This window comes from Nerophis lumbriciformis, linkage group LG12 (assembly GCF_033978685.3).
Source record: "Nerophis lumbriciformis linkage group LG12, RoL_Nlum_v2.1, whole genome shotgun sequence".
NCBI lineage: Eukaryota > Metazoa > Chordata > Actinopteri > Syngnathiformes > Syngnathidae > Nerophis > Nerophis lumbriciformis.
Genome location: NC_084559.2, coordinates 4,225,001 through 4,248,877, shown reverse-complemented (window position 1 = coordinate 4,248,877; position 23,877 = coordinate 4,225,001). Strand labels below are relative to the sequence as shown.

The 23,877-nt window shown below is 41.2% G+C and overlaps 1 protein-coding gene across 1 annotated transcript in view; it reads right to left on the bottom strand.

Annotated features, from left to right (window-relative positions):
- Positions 1-30: 30 nt before the first annotated feature.
- The window catches only part of LOC133623025 (methylcytosine dioxygenase TET3-like), a 64,305-nt gene continuing 40,458 nt past the window's right edge, over positions 31-23,877 (bottom strand). The window contains exons 4-10 of the mRNA XM_061985936.2: positions 22,021-22,114; positions 14,533-14,741; positions 8,628-8,778; positions 8,468-8,557; positions 3,438-3,575; positions 2,997-3,351; positions 31-2,893 (exon numbers count right to left, since the gene is read on the bottom strand). Of these exons, the coding sequence (XP_061841920.2) occupies positions 1,137-2,893; positions 2,997-3,351; positions 3,438-3,575; positions 8,468-8,557; positions 8,628-8,778; positions 14,533-14,741; positions 22,021-22,114 (2,794 nt within the window). The 3' untranslated portion in view covers positions 31-1,136. The remainder of the gene's footprint in view (positions 2,894-2,996; positions 3,352-3,437; positions 3,576-8,467; positions 8,558-8,627; positions 8,779-14,532; positions 14,742-22,020; positions 22,115-23,877) is intronic.

Here is a 23,877-nt window from a genome sequence, read left to right as displayed (position 1 = left end):
CAGCATCAAGTGCCTTGACAAGTGGTGGGATGGAAATCCATCAGAGCTAAGGAATTTGAGCACCAGTCAAAAGCCTCTAGAGGTGACTCTGATAACCAATCACTGGAAGAAGACCTGATTCTTCCCCATGTCGTTGTTACAGATCTGTGATCCGTTGGAATTTTATAAATTGCTGACGAGCAAAAGTAAAACCTCAGTTCGAGCACCTAAGTACAGCATCAAGTGCCATGACAAGTCGTGGGATGGAAATCCATCAGAGCTAAGGAATTTGAGCACCAGTCAAAAGCTGCTGGGGTGTAGAAGAGGAGAAAAGGAGGAGCTCGTTAAGGACTGACAAGAGATTCACTTAAGTGCAACAAATATTTCGATAGACAAAATCGTTTAGCACAAGGGTCCCCAAACTACGTACGACCCACAGGCCGGATCCGGTCTAAAAGCATCCACAATCTGGCCCGCGGGACGTCCCAAGTAAAAAAAGACTTGTCCAGTCGCTCGGGGAATCCTATTGTTGATGTCTGCAAAAAAAAAACAGTGCCACTCCAATTTTTATGAGCGTAATGACAAATTGATTTGACGTAACCAAACAGGCTTTGCCGCTACAAAGGTCGGTCTCTTGTCAGGCAGATAACAGCTCCTCCTTTTAACACAGCTGGAAGATTGACCAAAACAAAAACAGAAAAAGGAAAAAAAAAATGTCCGACTGATTCAGACTGGCTTGAAAAAATATAGAACAAAAATGTAAATCGTTAACATTGTCAGAAACGACCGTGATAAAAACAACAGTTCTTCATTATAATACCGGTAATAACAACATTGACAGTAACAATTGCAATCATTATAATGTTGACATTAACAGTAGCAATATTTTTTAAAACCATTAGAATTCTATAAACAAGAAGAAAAAAAAAGCAATGTAGTTCCTCTCTGGGAAAAAGAGAGGAGGAGCACCACAAGCAGTGTGTCTCGAGGCCAAACACTGCCTGACATGAGGTAAAAAATAATAATAGCAATTACAATGTCCTGGCCTCCAAGTGGACAGCAGAGGGGGCATGATGGAGAGATGGCCATGTGAGACATTCATCTTGCTCATCCCTCGATCCTGCTCTCGCTCGCTATTGATCAGTTGGCGGCGAGCGTCACACAAAGTAGCTGTATGGCCCGGTGAGGCGGGTGAAGGCATAGGGAGACGCGGTCACCATTGAGGTGGTGTGGAAACTGGGCGCTAACCGCGTCACGGGGCCCTCCCTCTTGTCTTTCGATTGTCCAGCACCTAGGGCAGCCCCTGTTGCGGTGACGCCCCACTTGCGTTTTTTGCTGAGCGCCTTGATTTCTTCTTGGGAGAGGCCGAGGAGAGCTGCTTCCTGCTGCCTCTGGAGAGCCCGCTCTGCCAGCAGTTTCATTTTGGCCTCCCACACAGCCAATCCATGCACGGGCTGATGGAGGTTTTTGTGCTGATAGAAGACCAGAGAGATGCGAGTGGGGTGCGAGCGGTCAGGCCTTTTCAGTGGAGTGGTCGCATGGAGTTCCCGTCGGGCACATTCGAATAGGATGGACCCATGGGCTGGTGCGACCGCAACACCACCGATGTTAGGATCCAGGAAGTTGTGCTCGCTGTCGGACCACACCTCGTCGTCATCCTCCTCATGACCCTTAGTGCTCGCAGCATTGTACTCTGCTCGGCTGGGGTCCCAGTCGGACTGATCTGACTGCTGCAGTGCGTCGGGGAAGAGGCGCCCCTCAGGAGCAGGGGATGGTGTACTGCCGGCAACTGAACCTCCGCAGGACTTCCAGGCTTTCTCTTGAACCCCAAGAGGAGTGGAACAGCGGCTTTCACCGGTTTTTGACCACATCTTGTCTGGGTAGGCGCCTGCAGGATTGCTGTGCTTCAAACCAGGACTGTATGCTGCATGGCCCGTAGCCCAAGCATTGGGCTGGGGACTTGGGGCAGGACTGACCCACTGCCTGGGAGAGGCAGAATGTGGTGTAAGTGAACGGTCTGTAAGTGAGAATGGGGGCGTGACACCAGGCTGAGGTGTACTTGGATGAGGGGTGCTTGGACGTGGAGATCCTTGAGGTATGCTACCCAGGATACCTGCGCCTAAATGAGGAGAGTGGGAAGGAGGCACCTGGGGAACTGGTGATGATGCAGGGGATGCCATTAGGCTATTTGAGCCAGGAAAGGATGTCCATGGCTGAGGGTAAGGAGAGGGCTGCTGCTGGGAATGCTGGTGGAACCTCTGCTTGTCTGCGTTAGCTAACAAGGCTTCAGGACTTTGTCTACAATTCTGATTCTCCCAGTTTGCAGGACCAATACTTCCATTTAACCGATTTCCTGGCCATGTAGCAGAGTTAGGAGTGTTGCTTGGTGTGTTTGCACCCGCCTGGCTCAGTCCTGTGTCCTCACAGACTGGCATATCCATCGGCTCCTGCTTGATAACTGGAGTGTCTCTGTTGGAGGACTCGGAGGAGACAGAAAAAGGATGTGGCTGCTTGGCGTCTAATGACTGGGCATTCATTTGTTTGGTTGGTTCTGTATGACCAGGATAAGCATGAGCCTGTCTGGCCTGAAGATTGTGAATATCAGGCTTCTGGTCCACTTGGAAAGCCTTAGTGCCAGCATTTCGAGCCTCGTAAGTCCTCATCTTAGGTGGGAAAAGTGCATTAGGGGGGTAGTTGTAGTGACTATAGCGCGATGCGGGCAGGTTGTGGTTATAGCCGTTTACTGGGTCTGCTGCAGAGGGCTGGCCAGGTGTGGGGAGGCCTCCCCTTGCATAGTAGGCAGGTTGGGGATACATGTTCTTGATTGCATTGGCTGCTTGAAAAGAGTATCCATCTATTGATCCATTGAAGGGCTCCTTTTTGATGATGGGCTTCACCTCTTGTTTTACAATTGCTAGATGCATGAAAGGAGGACAAAGACAACACATGATCAACAAACATTTAAAGCTAGCATAAAAACTCTAACCTGACACAATGACACTGAATGAAAGACTAACCTTTATTAACTTGGTGTTGAGGAGACTCGGTGATGCACAATTCAGCCTTGACCACCGTCTTCTCTGGTGTCTGTCCTGCCGGCTGCTGGAGTTTATTCTTCTTCTTCTCTGACGCAGCCTTCTTGGCATCCAGGCGGCGCTGTCGACACGACTTGGCTGGCTCGGGCAACTTACGTACTTCTCGCCGGAAAGCCTGAAGCATCTGAATGGCTCCCGTCTGCATCTTGAAGAGCTGGCCATCCTCGCTGCCAAATTCGTCAGTGGTGGAGACCTTGTAGAGAGGTAACACATGGAGCTGCTCATCCTCAGGGATCTCCCCGACCACGCGGTTGTCCTCCTTGGTCAAAGTGCACACCTAATAGAAGGAGTGTGATTTTTATATCTGCCACGCTACAGATATAAAAACAAACACGTGACAATGCAGAATGTTAGAGAGCGTACCACTGTGCAGCCGTTGTATAGGTTGTGTTGGTCCTTATGGGCGTGGGCACAGAAATCCATGCAAGCGGTGACTCCTGCGAACGGTCTGCCCTCCTTCAATCCCAGCCGGCAGTCTGGAGCCTTGGACTCTGATTGACACTGAGGGAGAAGAGAATACTATAACACACATACTAAATATACATACAAGTACATACTTCAAATAGTACAGTGCAACATGCTAAAATCGGTTGACAACTTGATACACTTTTGGTTCCAGTCCTCTATCACTGTCGACATACAATTTGGGCATACTTGCCAACCCTCCCGGATTTTCCGGGAGACTCCCGAAATTCAGCGCCTCTCCCGAAAACCTCCCGGGACAAATTTTCTCCCGAAAAACTCCCGAAATTCAGGCGGACCTGAGTGACGTGTTGACAACACACAACAACAGTGTCTACCGTAAAGCAGTTCGTCTGCCGTAAACAGCAATGTTGTGACACTTTTAAACAGGACAATACTGCCATCTACTGTACATGCATATGTGACCCACCCATAATGTGTCACATTTTTGTGTTGATTTATTTATTTTATTTTGTGGTTTGAATTCGTTTTTGGAGCTGTCATTACACATTTATCAGTATTCACATTGGTTAGTAGGGGGCAGTTTCTTCCCAATTGAATGCTATCACCTGCAGACCGGAAGTGGCTTGTCATTCTGATGAGCGCGACCAGTCTGTGAACAATTGAAACGTCCTGTGTGCTTTTTCCTCCTGTATAACAGGTTAGTTTTGGTGAATCAACTCACTGAATAAAATCCACGTGATCTTTATAAGTTTAAGTACACATTCTGATGGTGGAGCCTAACTCTAAAGTGTTTGTGAGTTGTAGTTTGTAAATGAACACTGAAATTCAAGTATTTATTTTATTTATATATATATATATATATATATATATATATATATATATATATATATATATATATAGCTAGAATTCACTGAAAGTCAAGTATTTCTTATATATATATATATATATCTTAACCACGCCCCCCGCCCCACCCCCGACCACGCCCCCACCCCCCACCCCCCACCTCCCGAAATCGGAAGTCTCAAGGTTGGCAAGTATGAATTTGGGAGTAATGGGGTAATTTCTATGGAAAATGTACACAAACAGTGACAAACAGTTCAGTGCATATTAAGCTTGAACATAAAAGCATTGTGGTATTGCTGAGTTGCAATAACGTGACCTAGAGGCACTTCCGGGTTTCAGGCGATGGTCTCGAGTCCCATTTGGCTACTGTTTTTTTTGTTGTTGTTTTTTTTTTTTTTTTTTTTTTAATGAATCAATCCAACAAAATAATACACGATAATACCATACTAATACAATTCTAAATTCCAAAACCAAAGCAACCCAGCAACATTCAGAATAGCAATCAACAGAGCAAGTAAGAGGACACACAAACATGACACAGAACAATCCAAAAGTAGTCAAACAAAAATGAATAATATCAATAACAGTATCAATATTAATAAGAATTCGAACATAGCAGTGATTAGAAATCCCTCATTGACATTATCATCACAGGCATTTATAAAAAAAATTAAAACAATTAAAAAAAGAACAATAGTGTCACTCTTGCATCACATCTCATAAGCTTGACAACACATTGTGTCCAATATTTTACACAAAGATAAAATAAGTCATATATTAGGTTCATTTAATAGTTAAAACACATTTAAATAATGGATCCCATATTCCAATATATGACTCATTATTATCTAAACTAAATGCAGTTTTTTCTACTGATATCATTTCCATAGCTTGTGTATACCAGTCAGTATGTATTAGGTGTGTATACCTATTATGTGTGTATACGAGTCAGTATGTATTATGTGTGTATACGAGTCAGTATGTATTATGTGTGTATACCAGTCAGTATGTATTATGTGTGTATACCAGTCAGTATGTGTTATGTGTGTATACCAGTTAGTATGTATTACGTGTGTATACCTACTATGTGTGTATACCAGTCAGTATGTATTATGTGTGTATACCAGTCAGTATGTATTATGTGTGTATACCAGTCAGTATGCATTATGTGTGTATACCAGTCAGTATGTATTATGTGTGTATACCAGTCAGTATGTGTTATGTGTGTATACCAGTCAGTATGTATTATGTGTGTATACCAGTCAGTATTTATTATGTGTGTATACCAGTCAGTATGTGTTATGTGTGTATACCAGTCAGTATGTATTATGTGTGTATACCAGTCAGTATTTATTATGTGTGTATACCAGTCAGTATGTATTATGTGTGTATACCAGTCAGTATGTACTATGTGTGTATACCAGTCAGTATGTATTATGTGTGTATACCAGTCAGTATGTATTATGTGTGTATACCAGTCAGTATGTATTATGTGTGTATACCAGTCAGTATGTATTGCATGTGTATACCAGTCAGTATGTATTATGTGTGTATACCAGTCAGTATTTATTATGTGTGTATACCAGTCAGTATGTATTATGTGTGTATACCAGTCAGTGTGTATTATGTGTGTATACCAGTCAGTATGTATTATGTGTGTATACCAGTCAGTATGTATTATGTGTGTATACCAGTCAGTATGTATTATGTGTGTATACCAGTCAGTATGTATTATGTGTGTATACCAGTCAGTATGTATTGTGTGTGTGTATACCAGTCAGTATGTATTATGTGTGTATACCAGTCAGTATTTATAATGTGTGTATACCAGTCAGTATGTATTATGCGTGTATAGCAGTCAGTATGTATTATGTGTGTATACCAGTCAGTATGTATTACGTGTGTATACCTACTATGTGTGTATACCAGTCAGTATGTATTATGTGTGTATACCAGTCAGTATCTGATGTGTGTATACGGGTCAGTATGTATTATGTGTGTATACCAGTCAGTATTTATTATGTGTGTATACCAGTCAGTATGTGATGTGTGTATACGAATCAGTATGTATTATGTGTGTATACCAGTCAGTATTTATTATGTGTGTATACCAGTCAGTATGTATTATGTGTGTATACCAGTCCGTATTTATTATGTGTGTATACCAGTCAATATATGTGTGTATACCAGTCAGTATGTATTATGTGTGTATACTAGTCATATGTGTATACTAGTCAGTATGTATTATGTGTGTATACCGGTCAGTATGTATTATGTGTGTATACCAGTCAGTATGCGATGTGTGTATACCAGTCAGTATGTATTATGTGTGTATACCGGTCAGTATGTATTATGTGTGTATACCAGTCAGAATGCGATGTGTGTATACCAGTCAGTATGTATTATGTGTGTATACCAGTCAGTATGTATTGTGTGTGTATACCAGTCAGTATGTATTATGTGTGTATACCAGTCAGTATGTATTATGTGTGTATACCAGTCAGTATGTATTGCATGTGTATACCAGTCAGTATGTATTATGTGTGTATACCAGTCAGTATTTATTATGTGTGTATACCAGTCAGTATGTATTATGTGTGTATACCAGTCAGTGTGTATTATGTGTGTATACCAGTCAGTATGTATTATGTGTGTATACCAGTCAGTATGTATTATGTGTGTATACCAGTCAGTATGTATTATGTGTGTATACCAGTCAGTATGTATTGTGTGTGTGTATACCAGTCAGTATGTATTATGTGTGTATACCAGTCAGTATTTATAATGTGTGTATACCAGTCAGTATGTATTATGCGTGTATAGCAGTCAGTATGTATTATGTGTGTATACCAGTCAGTATGTATTACGTGTGTATACCTACTATGTGTGTATACCAGTCAGTATGTATTATGTGTGTATACCAGTCAGTATCTGATGTGTGTATACGGGTCAGTATGTATTATGTGTGTATACCAGTCAGTATTTATTATGTGTGTATACCAGTCAGTATGTGATGTGTGTATACGAATCAGTATGTATTATGTGTGTATACCAGTCAGTATTTATTATGTGTGTATACCAGTCAGTATGTATTATGTGTGTATACCAGTCCGTATTTATTATGTGTGTATACCAGTCAATATATGTGTGTATACCAGTCAGTATGTATTATGTGTGTATACTAGTCATATGTGTATACTAGTCAGTATGTATTATGTGTGTATACCGGTCAGTATGTATTATGTGTGTATACCAGTCAGTATGCGATGTGTGTATACCAGTCAGTATGTATTATGTGTGTATACCGGTCAGTATGTATTATGTGTGTATACCAGTCAGTATGCGATGTGTGTATACCAGTCAGTATGTATTATGTGTGTATACCGGTCAGTATGTATTATGTGTGTATACCAGTCAGAATGCGATGTGTGTATACCAGTCAGTATGTATTATGTGTGTATACCAGTCAGTATGTATTGTGTGTGTATACCAGTCAGTATGTATTATGTGTGTATACCAGTCAGAATGCGATGTGTGTATACCAGTCAGTATGTATTATGTGTGTATACCAGTCAGTATGTATTATGTGTGTATACCAGTCAGTATGAGTTGGACTACCAACATCTATTATTTTTTTTAGCATTACCCCTTTTGTTATGATGCATATTGAAAGAAATGCATTTTTACTATTTGATGACACGTGACTAAATTGATGCAGATCACCAAGAATACAAGGTTGCAGTCATTGGGATGTTTATATTTAAGAATGTGATTGCTTCTTTTGTTGTTTTCAACCATACCTTTTTTATACCCTGACATTCCCACAATAAATGCTACAATAGGGCTACTGTTTATTTTCCTGCATCCGTGCAAATTTGGGCATATTTTGAAAGGTTTCGAGGCAATTATGGAAAAAATACTGAAAATGAGATGGAGTGGATTTATCCACTCTTAAGAAAAAAAAATTTTGAACGATTTAAACCATACATCCTCACCAAGACGTTACTACTTGCTACAACCTCACTTCATTTGACACTTACACAGATTTAGAAATTAAAGAATTGAAAGTCAACCAGGATTAAGCTGCCATATGTATCCAGATGCACAGTTGTGTGAGTACAAACCTGGTTGCTGTACGCCTGAGGGGCCAGCTGCTTGTACAATGGAGCCAGCTCGGTTGCCAGATGCTGGAAGTTATTCCTGAGTTTGTCCTCCTGAGTAGTACGAAAATTGGATCACAATACATAGAAATAAGTAGGCATTGAGCCTTTCTGCAATGAGTACCTGTTCAGGATGCTCTCCTTGTAGCCGGAACTTGCGCGGTATTTTGCTTCGGGCGTATTTACAACCATTAAAATACATACTCCAGGAACAACCAAAAGAGAAGGAAGCACCACAAGAGTCAGGGTCCTTGCCTTGACATGCGCAGGTACGACTGCAAAGAGAAAGTGAGCACGTCGTCAGGATACTGAACTGTGGCAAAACAATATATGATGTTTACATTGTGTAATTCTTGTCACACTGTGGTACATCCATTTCTGTAGTCCACAAATTCCGTTTTCGACAAAAGTTTGCCCCAGTTTTCTTATACTGTCGCGGTTATCGTACGGCCAAATATTTCACCAAACAAACTGGTACCTTGGCCTGTGTATCATTCTGCGGTATCTAGTATGGTTGACAAATACTGTTCAATACTTCGCTATTTTACCATGATTGACAATGCCATTAAAATTTTACAAGAACAAACAGCGATAGTGTCAGTTTAAGGCTCTAGCTCAGGGGTCGCCAACCTGGCAATTGCGATCTTTGGGACCGTACCAGTCGATCACAAAAATATAAAAGTATTAATATGACATAAGTGACAACCCCACCCGGAGAACAGACAAGAATTTAGACCCCTGAACACACCCGCACGCCTCTGCCTCTCTCTCTTCCGCCTCTCATCCCGCAGCTCTCTAAACCGTGGCCCCAACCCGAGCACGGTCGTCCACTACACCCGCTCGCCTCGCAAACACCAGCTGTAACAATGCATTAAGGCTGATTGTTGCAACAAATCGGACATTTCCTAGCATCCAACATTAAAGAACTCTTCCCTCAACCACGACCATCATCGGGAAGCTAACAAGCCAAATACTAGAGTACGTGAACATTGCTCCAAAGTACAGATTTTGTGTTGAGTTATATGTACAAAAGTAAACATTGACTTGTGCACAGGCAGAATGTATGATAAAATAGGGCGGCAGCTAAAGAAGGACTTCTTTTATCTCATAGGAAAACCCCTACAGGTGAACAACTGATTGTGTTACTTCCGGCACTGACGTAAGACACCCATGTGATTCACGTCCCATATGTGACGATAGGATGAACAAATATTCTGCAGTACTAAGACCATACTGGCCATAATCAGTTTGCTTCTACAGCTGGGGTGCCCAAAGTGCGGCACAGGAGCACTTGTCTGTACTGTAAAGTTCAAATTTGAATGACAATAAAAGGAAGTCTAAGTCTAAGTGGTTAGTTTTAAAGTCACTACATTGGAGAGAATATCAACAAAACACCTCAAGTTATTTGTTTCATCTTTAATTCAAAGGTCTGTTTACATATTTGGCAAACTAAATAGTAACATTAAAGGAGGGCAGAATATATATATATTTATATATATATATATATATATATATACATACATATATATATATATATATATATATATATATATATATATATATATATATATATATATATATATATATATATATATATATATATATATTAATGCTGTCAAATAAAATATTTAATTGCAATAATCTCATTGTTCATAGTTAACTCAAAATAAATCGCAATAATCGCAGATGGATATAATTTTTCGTCATTAATAAGTGTACTCTAGACAGATCATTTTTAAGTTTTTAGTGCCATGACAGGACAATTAATTTGTTTTGATGAAATGTTTTTAGAATTATGCCTTTTCAAACAGCGCAACACTAAAAGTATATAAACAAGAGAATTAAAAAAAAAAAAAAAATGCCTGCAGTGCGTTGGTTTCTTGCCACAGTTTGTATTTTGTAGGAATACATAATTCATATTCCTGCTTTAGGAGCAATTGGATTTATGGGAGAGGAGCTACACTTCCATGTTTAGACAGCAGTTTCATGCATTAATTACACAAAATGTGGATTGTTCCGATCCCGCTTTGATCGTCAAAGATGTTAGGTGATATTTTTTCTACCTGAATAAATGTTTATGATATTTTATTCTTTACATGTTGTACAAATGAATGGTTTAACATGGAGATGGAACATGTTAAAACAGAAAGTAACCAGATATTAACAGAAAATGAACAAATATGTTAATAATCCATCCATTTTCTACTGCTTCTCCCTCAAAATTTGGACAAAATTATATATCTATGATAGATAGATATATAGATAGATAGATAGATAGATAGATAGATAGATAGATAGATAGATAGATAGATAGATAGATAGTCGTTTAAAAATAAAAACATGGATAAATAAGCCCGTGTATTATTTGAATAGCGGATATGTATATATATATATATATATATATATATATATATATATATATATATATATATATATATATGGGATATGACACAATGTTACTGCATACATCATAAGCCAAATTAGGAGCTTTTGTTACCCATTTGCTTACTTACTACTATAGATAGATAGATAGATAGATAGTCGTTTAAAAATAAAAACATGGATAAATAAGCCCGTGTATTATTTGAATAGCGGATATATATATATATATATATATATATATATATATATATATATATATATATATATATATATATATATATATATATATGGGATATGACACAATGTTACTGCATACATCATAAGCCAAATTAGGAGCTTTTGTTACCCATTTGCTTACTTACTACTAACAGATAAGTTGCTTAGTATGTTCACTATGTTATTTAATCAATCAATCAATCAATCAATCAACGTAAATGTATACAGCCCTACATCACAAGTGTCTCAAAGGGCTGCACAAGCCACAACAACATCCTCAGTTCAGATCCCATATCAGGGCATGGAAAAACTCACCCCAATGGGACAATGAGAAACTTTGGAGAGGACCGCAGATGTGGGGACAAACCACCCACCCACCCCACCCACCCCCCCTTGGGCGACCGATGCAATGGACGTCGAGTGGATCTAGCATAATATTGTGAGACTCCAGTCCATAGTGGATCTAACATAATAGTGAGACTCCAGTCCATAGTGGATCTAACATAATAGTGAGAGTCCAGTCCATAGTGGTTCTAACATAATAGTGAGAGTCCAGTTCATAGTGGATCTAACATAATAGTGAGAGTCCAGTCCATAGTGGATCTAACATAATATTGTGAGAGTCCAGTCCATAGTGGATCTAACATAATAGTGAGAGTCCAGTCCATAGTGGATCTAACATAATAGTGTGAGGGTCCAGTCCATAGTGGATCTAACGTAATAGTGAGCGTCCAGTCCATAGTGGATCTAACATAATAGTGAGAGTCCAGTCCATAGTGGATCTAACATAATAGTGAGAGTCCAGTCCATAGTGGATTTAACATAATATTGTGAGAGTCCAGTCCATAGTGGATCTAACATAATAGTGTGAGAGTCCAGTCCATAGTGGATCTAACATAATAGTGAGAGTCCAGTCAATAGTGGATCTAACATAATAGTGAGAGTCCAGTTCATAGTGGATCTAACATAATAGTGAGAGTCCAGTCCATAGTGGATCTAACATAATAGTGAGAGTCCAGTCCATAGTGGATCTAATATAATATTGTGAGAGTCCAGTCCATTGTGCATCTAACATAATAGTGAGAGTTCAGTCCATAGTGGATCTAACATAACAGTGTGGGAGTCCAGTCCATAGTGCATCTAACATAATAGTGAGAGTCCAGTCCATAGTGGATCTAACATAATAGCGAGAGTCCAGTCCATAGTGGATCTAACATAACAGTGTGAGAGTCCAGTCCATAGTGGATCTAACATAATAGTGAGAGTCTAGTCCATAGTGGATCTAACATAATAGTAAGAGTCCAGTCCATAGTGGATCTAACATAATAGTAAGAGTCCAGTCCATAGTGGATCTAACATAATAGTAAGAGTCCAGTCCATAGTGGATCTAACATAATAGTAAGAGTCCAGTCCATAGTGGATCTAACATAATAGCGAGAGTCCAGTCCATAGTGGATCTAACATAATAGTGTGAGAGTCCAGTCCATAGTGGATCTAACATAATAGTGTGAGAGTCCAGTCCATAGTGGGTCTAACATAATAGTGTGAGAGTCAAGTCCATAGTGGATCTAACATAATAATGAGAGTCCAGTCCATAGTGGAGCTAACATAATAGTGAGAGTCCAGTCCATAGTGGATCTAACATAATAGTGAGAGTCCAGTCCATAGTGGATCTAACATAATAGTGAGAGTCCAGTCCATAGTGGATCTAACATAATAGTGAGAATCCAGTTCATAGTGGATCTAACATAATAGTGAGAGTCCAGTCCATAGTGGATCTAACATAATAGTGAGAGTCCAGTCCATAGTGGATCTAACATAATAGTGAGAGTCCAGTCCATAGTGGATCTAACATAATAGTGAGAGTCCAGTCCATAGTGGATCTAACATTATAGTGAGAGTCCAGTCCATAGTGGATCTAACATAATAGTGAGAGTCCAGTCCATAGTGGATCTAACATAATAGTGAGAGTCTAGTCCATAGTGGATCTAGCATAATATTGTGAGAGTCCAGTCCATAGTGGATCTAACATAATAGTGAGAGTCCAGTCCATAGTGGATCTAACATAATAGTGAGAGTCCAGTCCATAGTGGATCTAGCATTATAGTGAGAGTCCAGTCCATAGTGGATCTAGCATAATATTGTGAGAGTCCAGTCCATAGTGGATCTAACATTATAGTGAGAGTCCAGTCCATAGTGGATCTAGCATAATATTGTGAGAGTCCAGTCCATAGTGGATCTAACATAATAGTGAGAGTCCAGTCCATAGTGGATCTGGCATAATATTGTGAGAGTCCAGTCCATAGTGGATCTAACATAATAGTGAGAGTCCAGTCCATAGTGGATCTAACATAATAGTGAGAGTCCAGTCCATAGTGGATCTAACATAATAGTGAGAGTCCAGTCCATAGTGGATCTAACATAATAGTGAGAGTCCAGTCCATAGTGGATCTAACATAATAGTGAGAGTCCAGTCCATAGTGGATCTAACATAATAGTGAGAGTCCAGTCCATAGTGGATCTAACATAATAGTGAGAGCCCAGTCCATAGTGGAGCTAACATAATAGTGAGAGTCCAGTCCATAGTGGTTCTAACATAATAGTGAGAGTCCAGTTCATAGTGGATCTAACATAATAGTGAGCGTCCAGTCCATAGTGGATCTAACATAATAGTGTGAGAGTCCAGTCCATAATGGATCTAACATAATAGTGTGAGAGTCCAGTCCATAGTGGATCTAACATAATCGTGAGAGTCCAGTCCATAGTGGATCTAGCATAAAATTGTGAGAGTCCAGTCCATAGTGGATCTAACATAATAGTGAGAGTCCAGTCCATAGTGGATCTAACATAAGAGTGTGAGGGTCCAGTCCATAGTGGATCTAACATAATAGTGAGAGTCCAGTCAATAGTGGATCTTACATAATAGTGAGAGTCTAGTCCATAGTGAATCTAACATAATAGTGAGAGTCCAGTCCATAGTGGATCTAACATAATAGTAAGAGTCCAGTCCATAGTAGGGCCAGCAGGAGACCATCCCGAGCGGAGACAGGTCAGTAGTGCAGAGACGTTAATAATAATAATAATAATAACAAATAGTTATTTGATTGCAATAAGAAACATATGTTTAATGTATATTAAGCTTTTTGTTCAAATAAAACCGATAATTAATTTTTTTTGTGGTCCCCCTTTATTTTGAAAAGTATCAAAAAACATTTTGGTACCAGTACCAAAATTTTGGTATCGGGACAACCCTACTTCTTAGTGTAGAAAGTATGCTGTAGTGACGGAAGTAGCATAGTACTAAATTCTGCATAGTCAGGGCCAAGGTTTAGACTCATGCAAACAGGTGTACCACAGTTGTAATCTAAAGACAAGCATAAGCAACACAACGTCATGCACCTCTAAAAAAAAATCTCCCGCCAGTCACTTACTCATCATTGAGGCCGCAGCGTCTACTTGTGGGGTTGCCGTATTGGGTGAGGGTGTCGCTCAGCTCGCGGTACAGTTTGTCGGCCAGAGGCTTGGGGACGCCTTCCCAAGCCATGATGAGGATGATGATGACAGCGTTGGCACAGTGGTGGCCTGCACGATGACGCACCAGACACAGCAGCTTCTCCTTCTCACATGATCGACGAATCACCTGATGGCAACCAAAGTTTAGCGTTAGCAAAAATATGCTCCTGCTGCAAAATGAAAGCCATCATCCCACAGCTGTTCATACTTGCATTTAGTTTTTGAATGGAGCCTCATTGAAGTTTGAGGTCATGAACCCAAAAGTTAAAACCAGTCAGTTTCAAAATTAACTACCGTATTTTCTGGACCATAGGGCACACCGGAGTATAAGGTGCACTGTCGATGAGCGGGTCTATTCAGGTCTATTTTCATACAAAAGGTGCACCGGATTATAAGGCGCATTAAAGGCCTACTGAAACCCACTACTACCGACCACGCAGTCTGATAGTTTATATATCCATCCATCCATCCATCTTCTTCCGCTTATCCGAGGTCGGGTCGCGGGGGCAGCAGCCTAAGCAGGGAAGCCCAGACTTCCCTCTCCCCAGCCACTTCGTCCAGCTCTTCCTGTGGGACCCCGAGGCGTTCCCAGGCCAGCCGGGAGACATAGTCTTCCCAACGTGTCCTGGGTCTTCCCCGCGGCCTCCTACCGGTCGGACGTGCCCTAAACACCTCCCTAGGGAGGCGTTCGGGTGGCATCCTGATCAGATGCCCGAACCACCTCATCTGGCTCCTCTCGATGTGGAGGAGCAGCGGCTTTACTTTGAGCTCCTCCCGGATGGCAGAGCTTCTCACCCTATCTCTAAGGGAGAGCCCCGCCACCCGGCGGAGGAAACTCATTTCGGCCGCTTGTACCCGTGATCTTGTCCTTTCGGTCATAACCCAAAGCTCATGACCATAGGTGAGGATGGGAACGTAGATCGACCGGTAAATTGAGAGCTTTGCCTTCCGGCTCAGCTCCTTCTTCACCACAACGGATCGATACAGCGTCCGCATTACTGAAGACGCCGCACCGATCCGCCTGTCAATCTCACGATCCACTCTTCCCTCACTCGTGAACAAGACTCCGAGGTACTTGAACTCCTCCACTTGGGGCAAGATCTCCTCCCCCACCCGGAGATGGCACTCCACCCTTTTCCGGGCGAGAACCATGGACTCGGACTTGGAGGTGCTGATTCTCATCCCAGTCGCTTCACACTCAGCTGCGAACCGATCCAGTGAGAGCTGAAGATCCTGGCCAGATGAAGCCATTAGGACCACATCATCTGCAAAAAGCAGAGACCTAATCCTGCAGACACCAAACCAGATCCCCTCAACGCCTTGACTGCGCCTAGAAATTCTGTCCATAAAAGTTATGAACAGAATCGGTGACAAAGGGCAGCCTTGGCGGAGTCCAACCCTCACTGGAAACGTGTCCGACTTACTACCGGCAATGCGGACCAAGCTCTGGCACTGATCATACAGGGAGCGGACTGCCACAATCAGACAGTCCGATACCCCATACTCTCTGAGCACTCCCCACAGGACTTCCTGAGGGACACGGTCGAATGCCTTCTCCAAGTCCACAAAACACATGTAGACTGGTTGGGCAAACTCCCATGCACCCTCAAGGACCCTGCCGAGAGTATAGAGCTGGTCCACAGTTCCACGACCAGGACGAAAACCACACTGTTCCTCCTGAATCCGAGGTTCGACTATCCGGCGTAGCCTCCTCTCCAGTACACCTGAATAGACCTTACCGGGAAGGCTGAGGAGTGTGATCCCACGATAGTTAGAACACACCCTCCGGTTCCCCTTCTTAAAGAGAGGAACCACCACCCCGGTCTGCCAATCCAGAGGTACCGCCCCCGATGTCCACGCGATGCTGCAGGGTCTTGTCAACCAAGACAGCCCCACAGCATCCAGAGCCTTAAGGAACTCCGGGCGGATCTCATCTACCCCCGGGGCCTTGCCACCGAGGAGCTTTTTAACTACCTCAGCAACCTCAGCCCCAGAAATAGGAGAGCCCACCACAGACTCCCCAGGCACTGCTTCCTCATAGGAAGACGTGTTGGTGGGAAATATATATATATCAATGATGATATCTTAACATTGCAACACATGCGAATACGGGGTTAGCTTACTAAAGTGCAATTTTAAATTTCGGGCGAAATATCCTGCTGAAAACGTATGATGACGCCTGCGCGTGACGTCACGGATTGTAGAGGACATTTTGGGACAGCATGGTGGCCAGCTATTAAGTCGTCTGTTTTCATCGCAAAATTCCACAGTCTTCTGGACATCTGTGTTGGTGAATCTTTTGCAATTTGTTCAATGAACAATGGAGACAGCAAAGAAGAAAGCTGTAGGTGGGAAGCGGTGTATTGCGGCCGACTGCAGCAACACAAACACAGCCGGTGTTTCATTGTTTACATTCCCGGAAGATGACAGTCAAGCTTTACCATTGGCCTGTGGAGAACTGGGACAACAGAGACTCTTACCAGGAGGACTTTGAGTTGGATGCGCAGACGCGGTACCGTGAGTACGCATGCAGCTGCGGCTTCCAAACATTTGATCGCTTGCCCGTACGTGCGTGCCGCTATGTGCATGTCACGTATGTAACTTTGGGGACTTTGGGGAAATATATGTGCTGTATGAACTTTGGGGAGGTGAACGGTACTTTGGGCTGTGGGATTGAGTGTGTTGTGCAGGTGTTTGAGTTGTATTGGCGGGTTATATGGACGGGAGGGGGGAGGTGTTTGTTATGCGGGATTAATTTGTGGCATATTAAATATAAGCCTAGTTGTGTTGTGGCTAATAGAGTATATATATGTCTTGTTTTTATTTACTGTTTTAGTCATTCTCAGCTGAATATCAGGTCCCACCTGCCTCTCACAGCATCTTCCCTATCTGAATCACTCCCACTGCCCTCTAGTCCTTCACTCTCACTTTCCTAATCCACAAATCTTTCATCCTCGCTCAAATTAATGGGGAAATCGTCGCTTTCTCGGTCCGAATCGCTCTCGTTGCTGGTGGCCATGATTGTAAACAATGTGCAGATGTGAGGAGCTCCACAACCTGTGACGTCACGCTACTCGTCTGCTACTTCCGGTACAGGCAAGGCTTTTTTATCAGCGACCAAAAGTTGCGAAATATGGCAATATCGCGAAATGATCAAGTATGACACATAGAATGGACCTGCTATCCCCGTTTAAATAAGAAAATCGCATTTCAGTAGGCCTTTAAAGGAGTCATATTATTATGATTTTTTTTCTAAATGTAAAACACGTCTCGTCTCGATTACTGTAACGCATTATTTTCGGGTCTCCCTATGTCTAGCATTAAAAGATCAGGACTCCTCTTCCTCCTATCCAGGAGATCGCAAAAAGCCGCTGCCTGACCAGGGCTCAGAAAATCTGCAAAGACTCCTCCCACCCCCTCTATTGAGAATAAAGAACTTATGTGTGAAATTATTAACACATTAGCGTAAAATATCCAATAATATTATTTATCTCATTCACGTAAGAGACTAGACGTATAAGATTTCATGGGATTTAGCGATTAGGAGTGACAGATTGTTTGGTAAACGTATAGCATGTTCTATATGTTATAGTTATTTGAATGACTCTTACCATAATATGTTACGTTAACATACCAGTTGGTTATTTATGCCTCATATAACGTACACTTATTCAGCCTGTTGTTCACTATTTTGTATTTATTTTAAATTGCCTTTCAAATGTCTATTCTTGGTGTTGGGTTTTATCAAATACATTTCCCTAAAAATGCGACTTATATATGTTTTTTCCCTTCTTTATTATGCATTTTCGGCCGGTGCGACTTATACTCCAGAGCGACTTATACTCTGAAAAATACAGTAGTTGCTGTGGTAGAATCCAGGTTAATACTGCCTTTTTTAATTTTGAAGCTTACTTTGCACTGAACAGGAGAGTCACTCTGTTTTCATGCTTTGTAACTCGACAGTAGTTATGATGTCGTTTCACGTTGTTTAGCAATAACTTTTTAGACATAACAAAGCATTGAGGCGGGTGTTGTTGACACGATGTAACTATAAAAGACAGCATCAAAACACATACAGTACAGGCCAAAAGTTTGGACACCGCTTCTCATTCAATGCGTTTTCTTTATTTTCATGACTATTTACATTGTAGATTGTCACATCAAAAATACGAATGAACACATGTGGAGTTCTTAGTGGGTAGTGGTTAGAGTGTCCGCCCTCAGATCATACCAAAGACTATAAAAATGGGACCCATTACCTCCCAGGTTGGCACTCAGCATTAAGGGTTGGAATTGGGGGTTAAATCACCAAAAATTATTCCCGGGCGCGGCCACCGCTGCTGCCCACTGCTCCCCTCACCTCCCAGGGGGTTATCAAGGGTGATGGGTTTAAATGCAGAGAATAATTTCGCCACACCTAGTCTGTGTGTGACAATCATTGGTACTTTAACTTTATGTTCTTTAACAAAAAAAAGGTGAAATAACTGAAAACATGTTTAATATTCTAGTTTCTTCAAAATAGCCACTCTTTGCCACTCTTTTTCGCACACTCTTGGCATTCTCTCTGTGAGCTTCAAGAGGCAGTCTCCTGAAATGATTTTCACTTCACAGGTGTCATAGTTTTGACGCCTTCAGTGACAATCTACAATGTAAATAGTCTTGAAAATAAAGAAAAGGCATTGAAATGAGAAGGTGTGTCCAAACTTTCGGCCTGTACTGTACATCTGTATGGCCAGTGACGTGCTGTCAGGGGAGGCAAGTGAGGCAGTGCCTCACCTTACCACCAGGGGGGTAAAAGGCTTAACCATGAGCTGTTCAAAAACGAAGTCATAAAATAAAATAAGTTTTAATATTTTTCTTTTGGTCTATGCTTTCTATGTGATTTTGGTGGGGTTCCTGTATATTTTGACATTTTTTATGGTCAAAATCGCGGAAATTCCGTGTTTCCTGATGAAAATAACGCGGCAGACGAGAAGTGAGGCAGACACAGCTGGTGCCTCCGCGGCTACACACAAAGTGTATTGAGCGTGTGCGTGCGAGGGGGCTCATGCGAGGGTAAAAGGCAGGCCATGAGGCAGCAAGTACCTCTGCCTCAAAGTAGGGGGCGATGTTATTGTCAACTTGCAGTTCAATGCCTCAGCAGTACTCTGACTCGCCACACTGGGAGAAGTGAGGGCGCTCAAGCTAGCAGACACATGTCTCTCCAGTGGAAGCCAGCCTTTTTTTAAAAACTATTTTTAACTGTATTCATAACAAATATGGCCTTTTTATAAGAGTAAGCCAGCGTTTGTGGTTTTTTTTTGTCAGATGCAAAAATATTGTTTTATTTCTTGGAATTTAATTGAATTAAATGAATGTGTCTGCCAATATGGAGGATTAAATACTGTAACTAAGATTAAATACTTCTCTAAACTGGACTTTAAGACAAAATTAATGTGATCATACAAAGTACGTTTACATGGAGGATAGTTATTGCTGCTTCACATACGAATACAGCAGTGACGTGCAGTCACTAGAGGCAGGTGATGGAAAGAAAAAAAATGTAAAAAGAAAAAAAAAAAATTTAATTGTTATATGTATCCAGTGATTATACTATAAAGTTATTTTCCATTTAACTTCACCAGTTTTAGATTATTTTTATTCAAAATCGCTGAATTTTCACATTTGCCGTTCAAATACTGAGAAGAGACGGTGCGGTGATCAGCAGCCAGTTGAGGCATGTCACTCAGTGCCGCAACATGGATTGCGCAATGACTCGGCTAACTGCTGGCCTGCTGTGCAGTGAGACTGTATTGCTATATGAATTATATTATACATTTCCATAGTTTAGTTAGCTGAGGTATATAATGTACAGTGTATTTTGTCAACAACTGTATGTGTGTAACGTATTTCTTGTGCTGAGCGATTATAAAACGGCTGCAAAAGACACACTGGCTGAGGCTCCAGTAGCCCCGCCTCCTGCACCCCCGCCGTAGAATTGTTATATCAACTAAAGCCCACACTTACACTTTCCACGTGCAAGATTGAATCTATTTAAAAAAGTTATTTCATAAGAAGCCAAAAAGTGCAAAAACAATCATGTTCGTGTTGGAGGAGTTGGGAATGACTGCAGGGCCACAACATTAGGTACACCTGCAGACTGCAGGCGTACCTAATTCACAACTCCTCCAACACGAACATTATTGTTTTTGCACTTTTTGGCTTCTTATTAAATAACTTTTGTAACCTATTTTCATGGGCTTTCCTCTTTGTGATGTTAAGTTCCTGTTATGCGCTGTTGTACAGTATATACCTTGAGCGCTTATTTTGAAGGCGCTAAGAGCGGAAGTGATGACATGGGGTGGAGCGGAAGTTTTTGAAAGAAGGTAAATAAAGTGGTCCTCGTGTCAACTGGAGCCTCCGTGTTTGTTATTTTGTAGTTTCATACAGTATAGGCGACATTTATAAACCCTCGGTTACACTTTTTTAAATAGATTCAATCTTGCACGTGGAAAGTTTAAGTGAGGGCTTTAGTTGCGGCGCATGGACTTAATTTCTAAATAAAGGTAAGACCATAATAACGTTTTTTTTTATTAAATGTGCTTTTTTGTGTGCTACAGTTTGTATGTGTAAAGTTAAAGTTAAGTTAAAGTACCAATGATTGTCACACACACACTAGGTGTAATGAAATTTGTCCTCTGCATTTGACCCATCCCCTTGTTCACCCCCTGGGAGGTGAGGGGAGCAGTGGGCAGCAGCGGCGCCGCGCCCGGGTATCATTTTTGGTGATTTAACCCCCAATTCCAACCCTTGATGCTGAGTGCCAAGCAGGGTAGAATGCTGGTATGAGCTTTTAAACATAACCCGTTAACTGCTGCCAATCAAATGGTGAATAAGATATTCTTTAGGGTTCATATGTTTGTAAATCTGACTGTGATGAAGTCAGTGCCTCACCAGCCATCAACCTCACCGCACGTCACTGGAATACAGAAAGGTAAGATACACTCACAATACTTGATTTCTTTTGTTAAAAGCAAATGGGACCAAAAAGTATTTAATAACAACTTTATCAAATACTTTTTGGACCCATTTATCATATATAACGTTTTTATGAAAGCAAATTACTCCCTTCTTTTTCCTGTTATTCTAATGTACAACCTAAATCAACAATGATTAGAGCTGCACATATGAATTTAAGTACAAAAAAGAGAAGAAGAAAATAAACCTCCAAAAGTATCTATGGTGTATAGTTGACTGCACGTCACTGTGTATGGCAGTATTTAACAATTTCCCTTGTGCATCAATAAAGTTTGTTTAAGTTTAAGTCTAATTATCAGTTTACCGCCCAGCCCTACTGACTAGTAATAATAATAATAATAATAATGACAATAACAGTAATAATACTAACACAGACGTTATGTCCTTACCCATTTAGCAATCGGGCATCCTCTTGAGCTCTTTCCTTCTCTGCCTGTGTATACCACTTTTTCTATCCGGATAGCATCTCCTTTCTCTCCATACCTGCACACGAGAAAAGTAACACAGGTCAGATCTGGATTATACTCCCCCCATCCAAAGCAGTCCTGATCCTATTAGAACTGTAGAGGTCAGTCATATTTGCCATAGTCAATGCAAGATGTACTATCTTTGTCTCAGTCAAAACACTAGAGGGCAGTGTTTTCCTGCACTGCAAAAACTGAAATCTAAGTAAGATTGAATATCTCAAATAAGGGTGATATTTGCTTATTTTCTGTCTGATAAGATAATTCTTCTCACTAAGCAGATTTTATGTTAGAGTGTTTTACTTGTTTTAAGGGTTTTGGTCCTATATGATCTCAGTAAGATATTACAGTTTGTTGCTGAGATTTGATGACCTATATTGAGTAAAACATGCTTGAAACTATTTTAGTCCTAATCATACCCAGCAATGGTGCACAGGAAGGCGGGGAAGAAAAGGGGAAAAGGCGACTAAATTGGTCAAAAGTCCAAAAAATAAATACTTGACTTTCAGTGAATACTAGCTATATATAAATATGTACAAACCCCGTTTCCATATGAGTTGGGAAATTGTGTTAGATGTAAATATAAACGGAATACAATGATTTGCAAATCATTTTCAACCCATATTCAGTTGAATATGCTACAAAGACAACATATTTGATGTTCAAACTGATACTTTTTTTTTTTTTTTTTGCAAATAATCATTAACTTTTGAATTTGATGCCAGCAACACGTGACAAAGAAGTTGGGAAAGGTGGCAATAAATACTGATAAAGTTGAGGAATGCTCATCAAACACTTATTTGGAACAACCCACAGGTGAACAGGCAAATTGGGAACAGGTGGGTGCCATGATTGGGTATAAAAGTAGATTCCATGAAATGCTCAGTCATTCACAAACAAGGATGGGGCGAGGGTCACCACTTCGTCAACAAATGCGTGAGCAAATTGTTGAACAGTTTAAGAAAAACCTTTCTCAACCAGCTATTGCAAGGAATTTAGAGATTTCACCATCTACGGTCCGTTATATCATCAAAGGGTTCAGAGAATCTGGAGATATCACTGCATGTAAACAGCTAAGTCCGTGACCTTCAAACCCTCAGGCTGTACTGCATCATTAAGCGACATCAGTGTGTAAAGGATATCACCACATTGGCTCAGGAACACTTCAGAAACCCACTGTCAGTAACTACAGTTGGTCGCTACATCTGTAAGTGCAAGTTAAAACTCTCCTATGCAAGGCAAAAACCGTTCATCAACAACACCCAGAAATGCCGTCGACTTAGCTGGGCCTGAGCTCATCTAAGATGGACTGATGCAAAGTGGAAAAGTGTTCTGTGGTCTGACGAGTCCACATTTCAAATTGTTTTTGGAAACTGTGGACGTTGTGTCCTCCGGACCGAAGAGGAAAAGAACCATCCGGATTGTTATAGGCGCAAAGTGTAAAAGGCAGCATGTGTGATGGTATGGGGGTGTATTAGTGCCCAAGACATGGGTAACTTACACATCTGTGAAGGCACCATTAATGCTGAAAGGTACATACAGGTTTTGGAGCAACATATGTTGCCATCCAAGTAGGGCTGAAACGACGCGTCGACGTAGTCGACGTCATCGGTTACGTAAATACGTCGACGCCGTTTTTGTGCTTCGACGCGTCGCATATTTACGTCACACTACCGTCATGGCGGAGCGCAAAGCAGACGATGCGAGCGGTGCGAGCGAGGGGAAAAAAGCACGCCAAAAGTCGTCAAAAGTGTGGAAGTATTTCAATAAACGGCCTAAGAA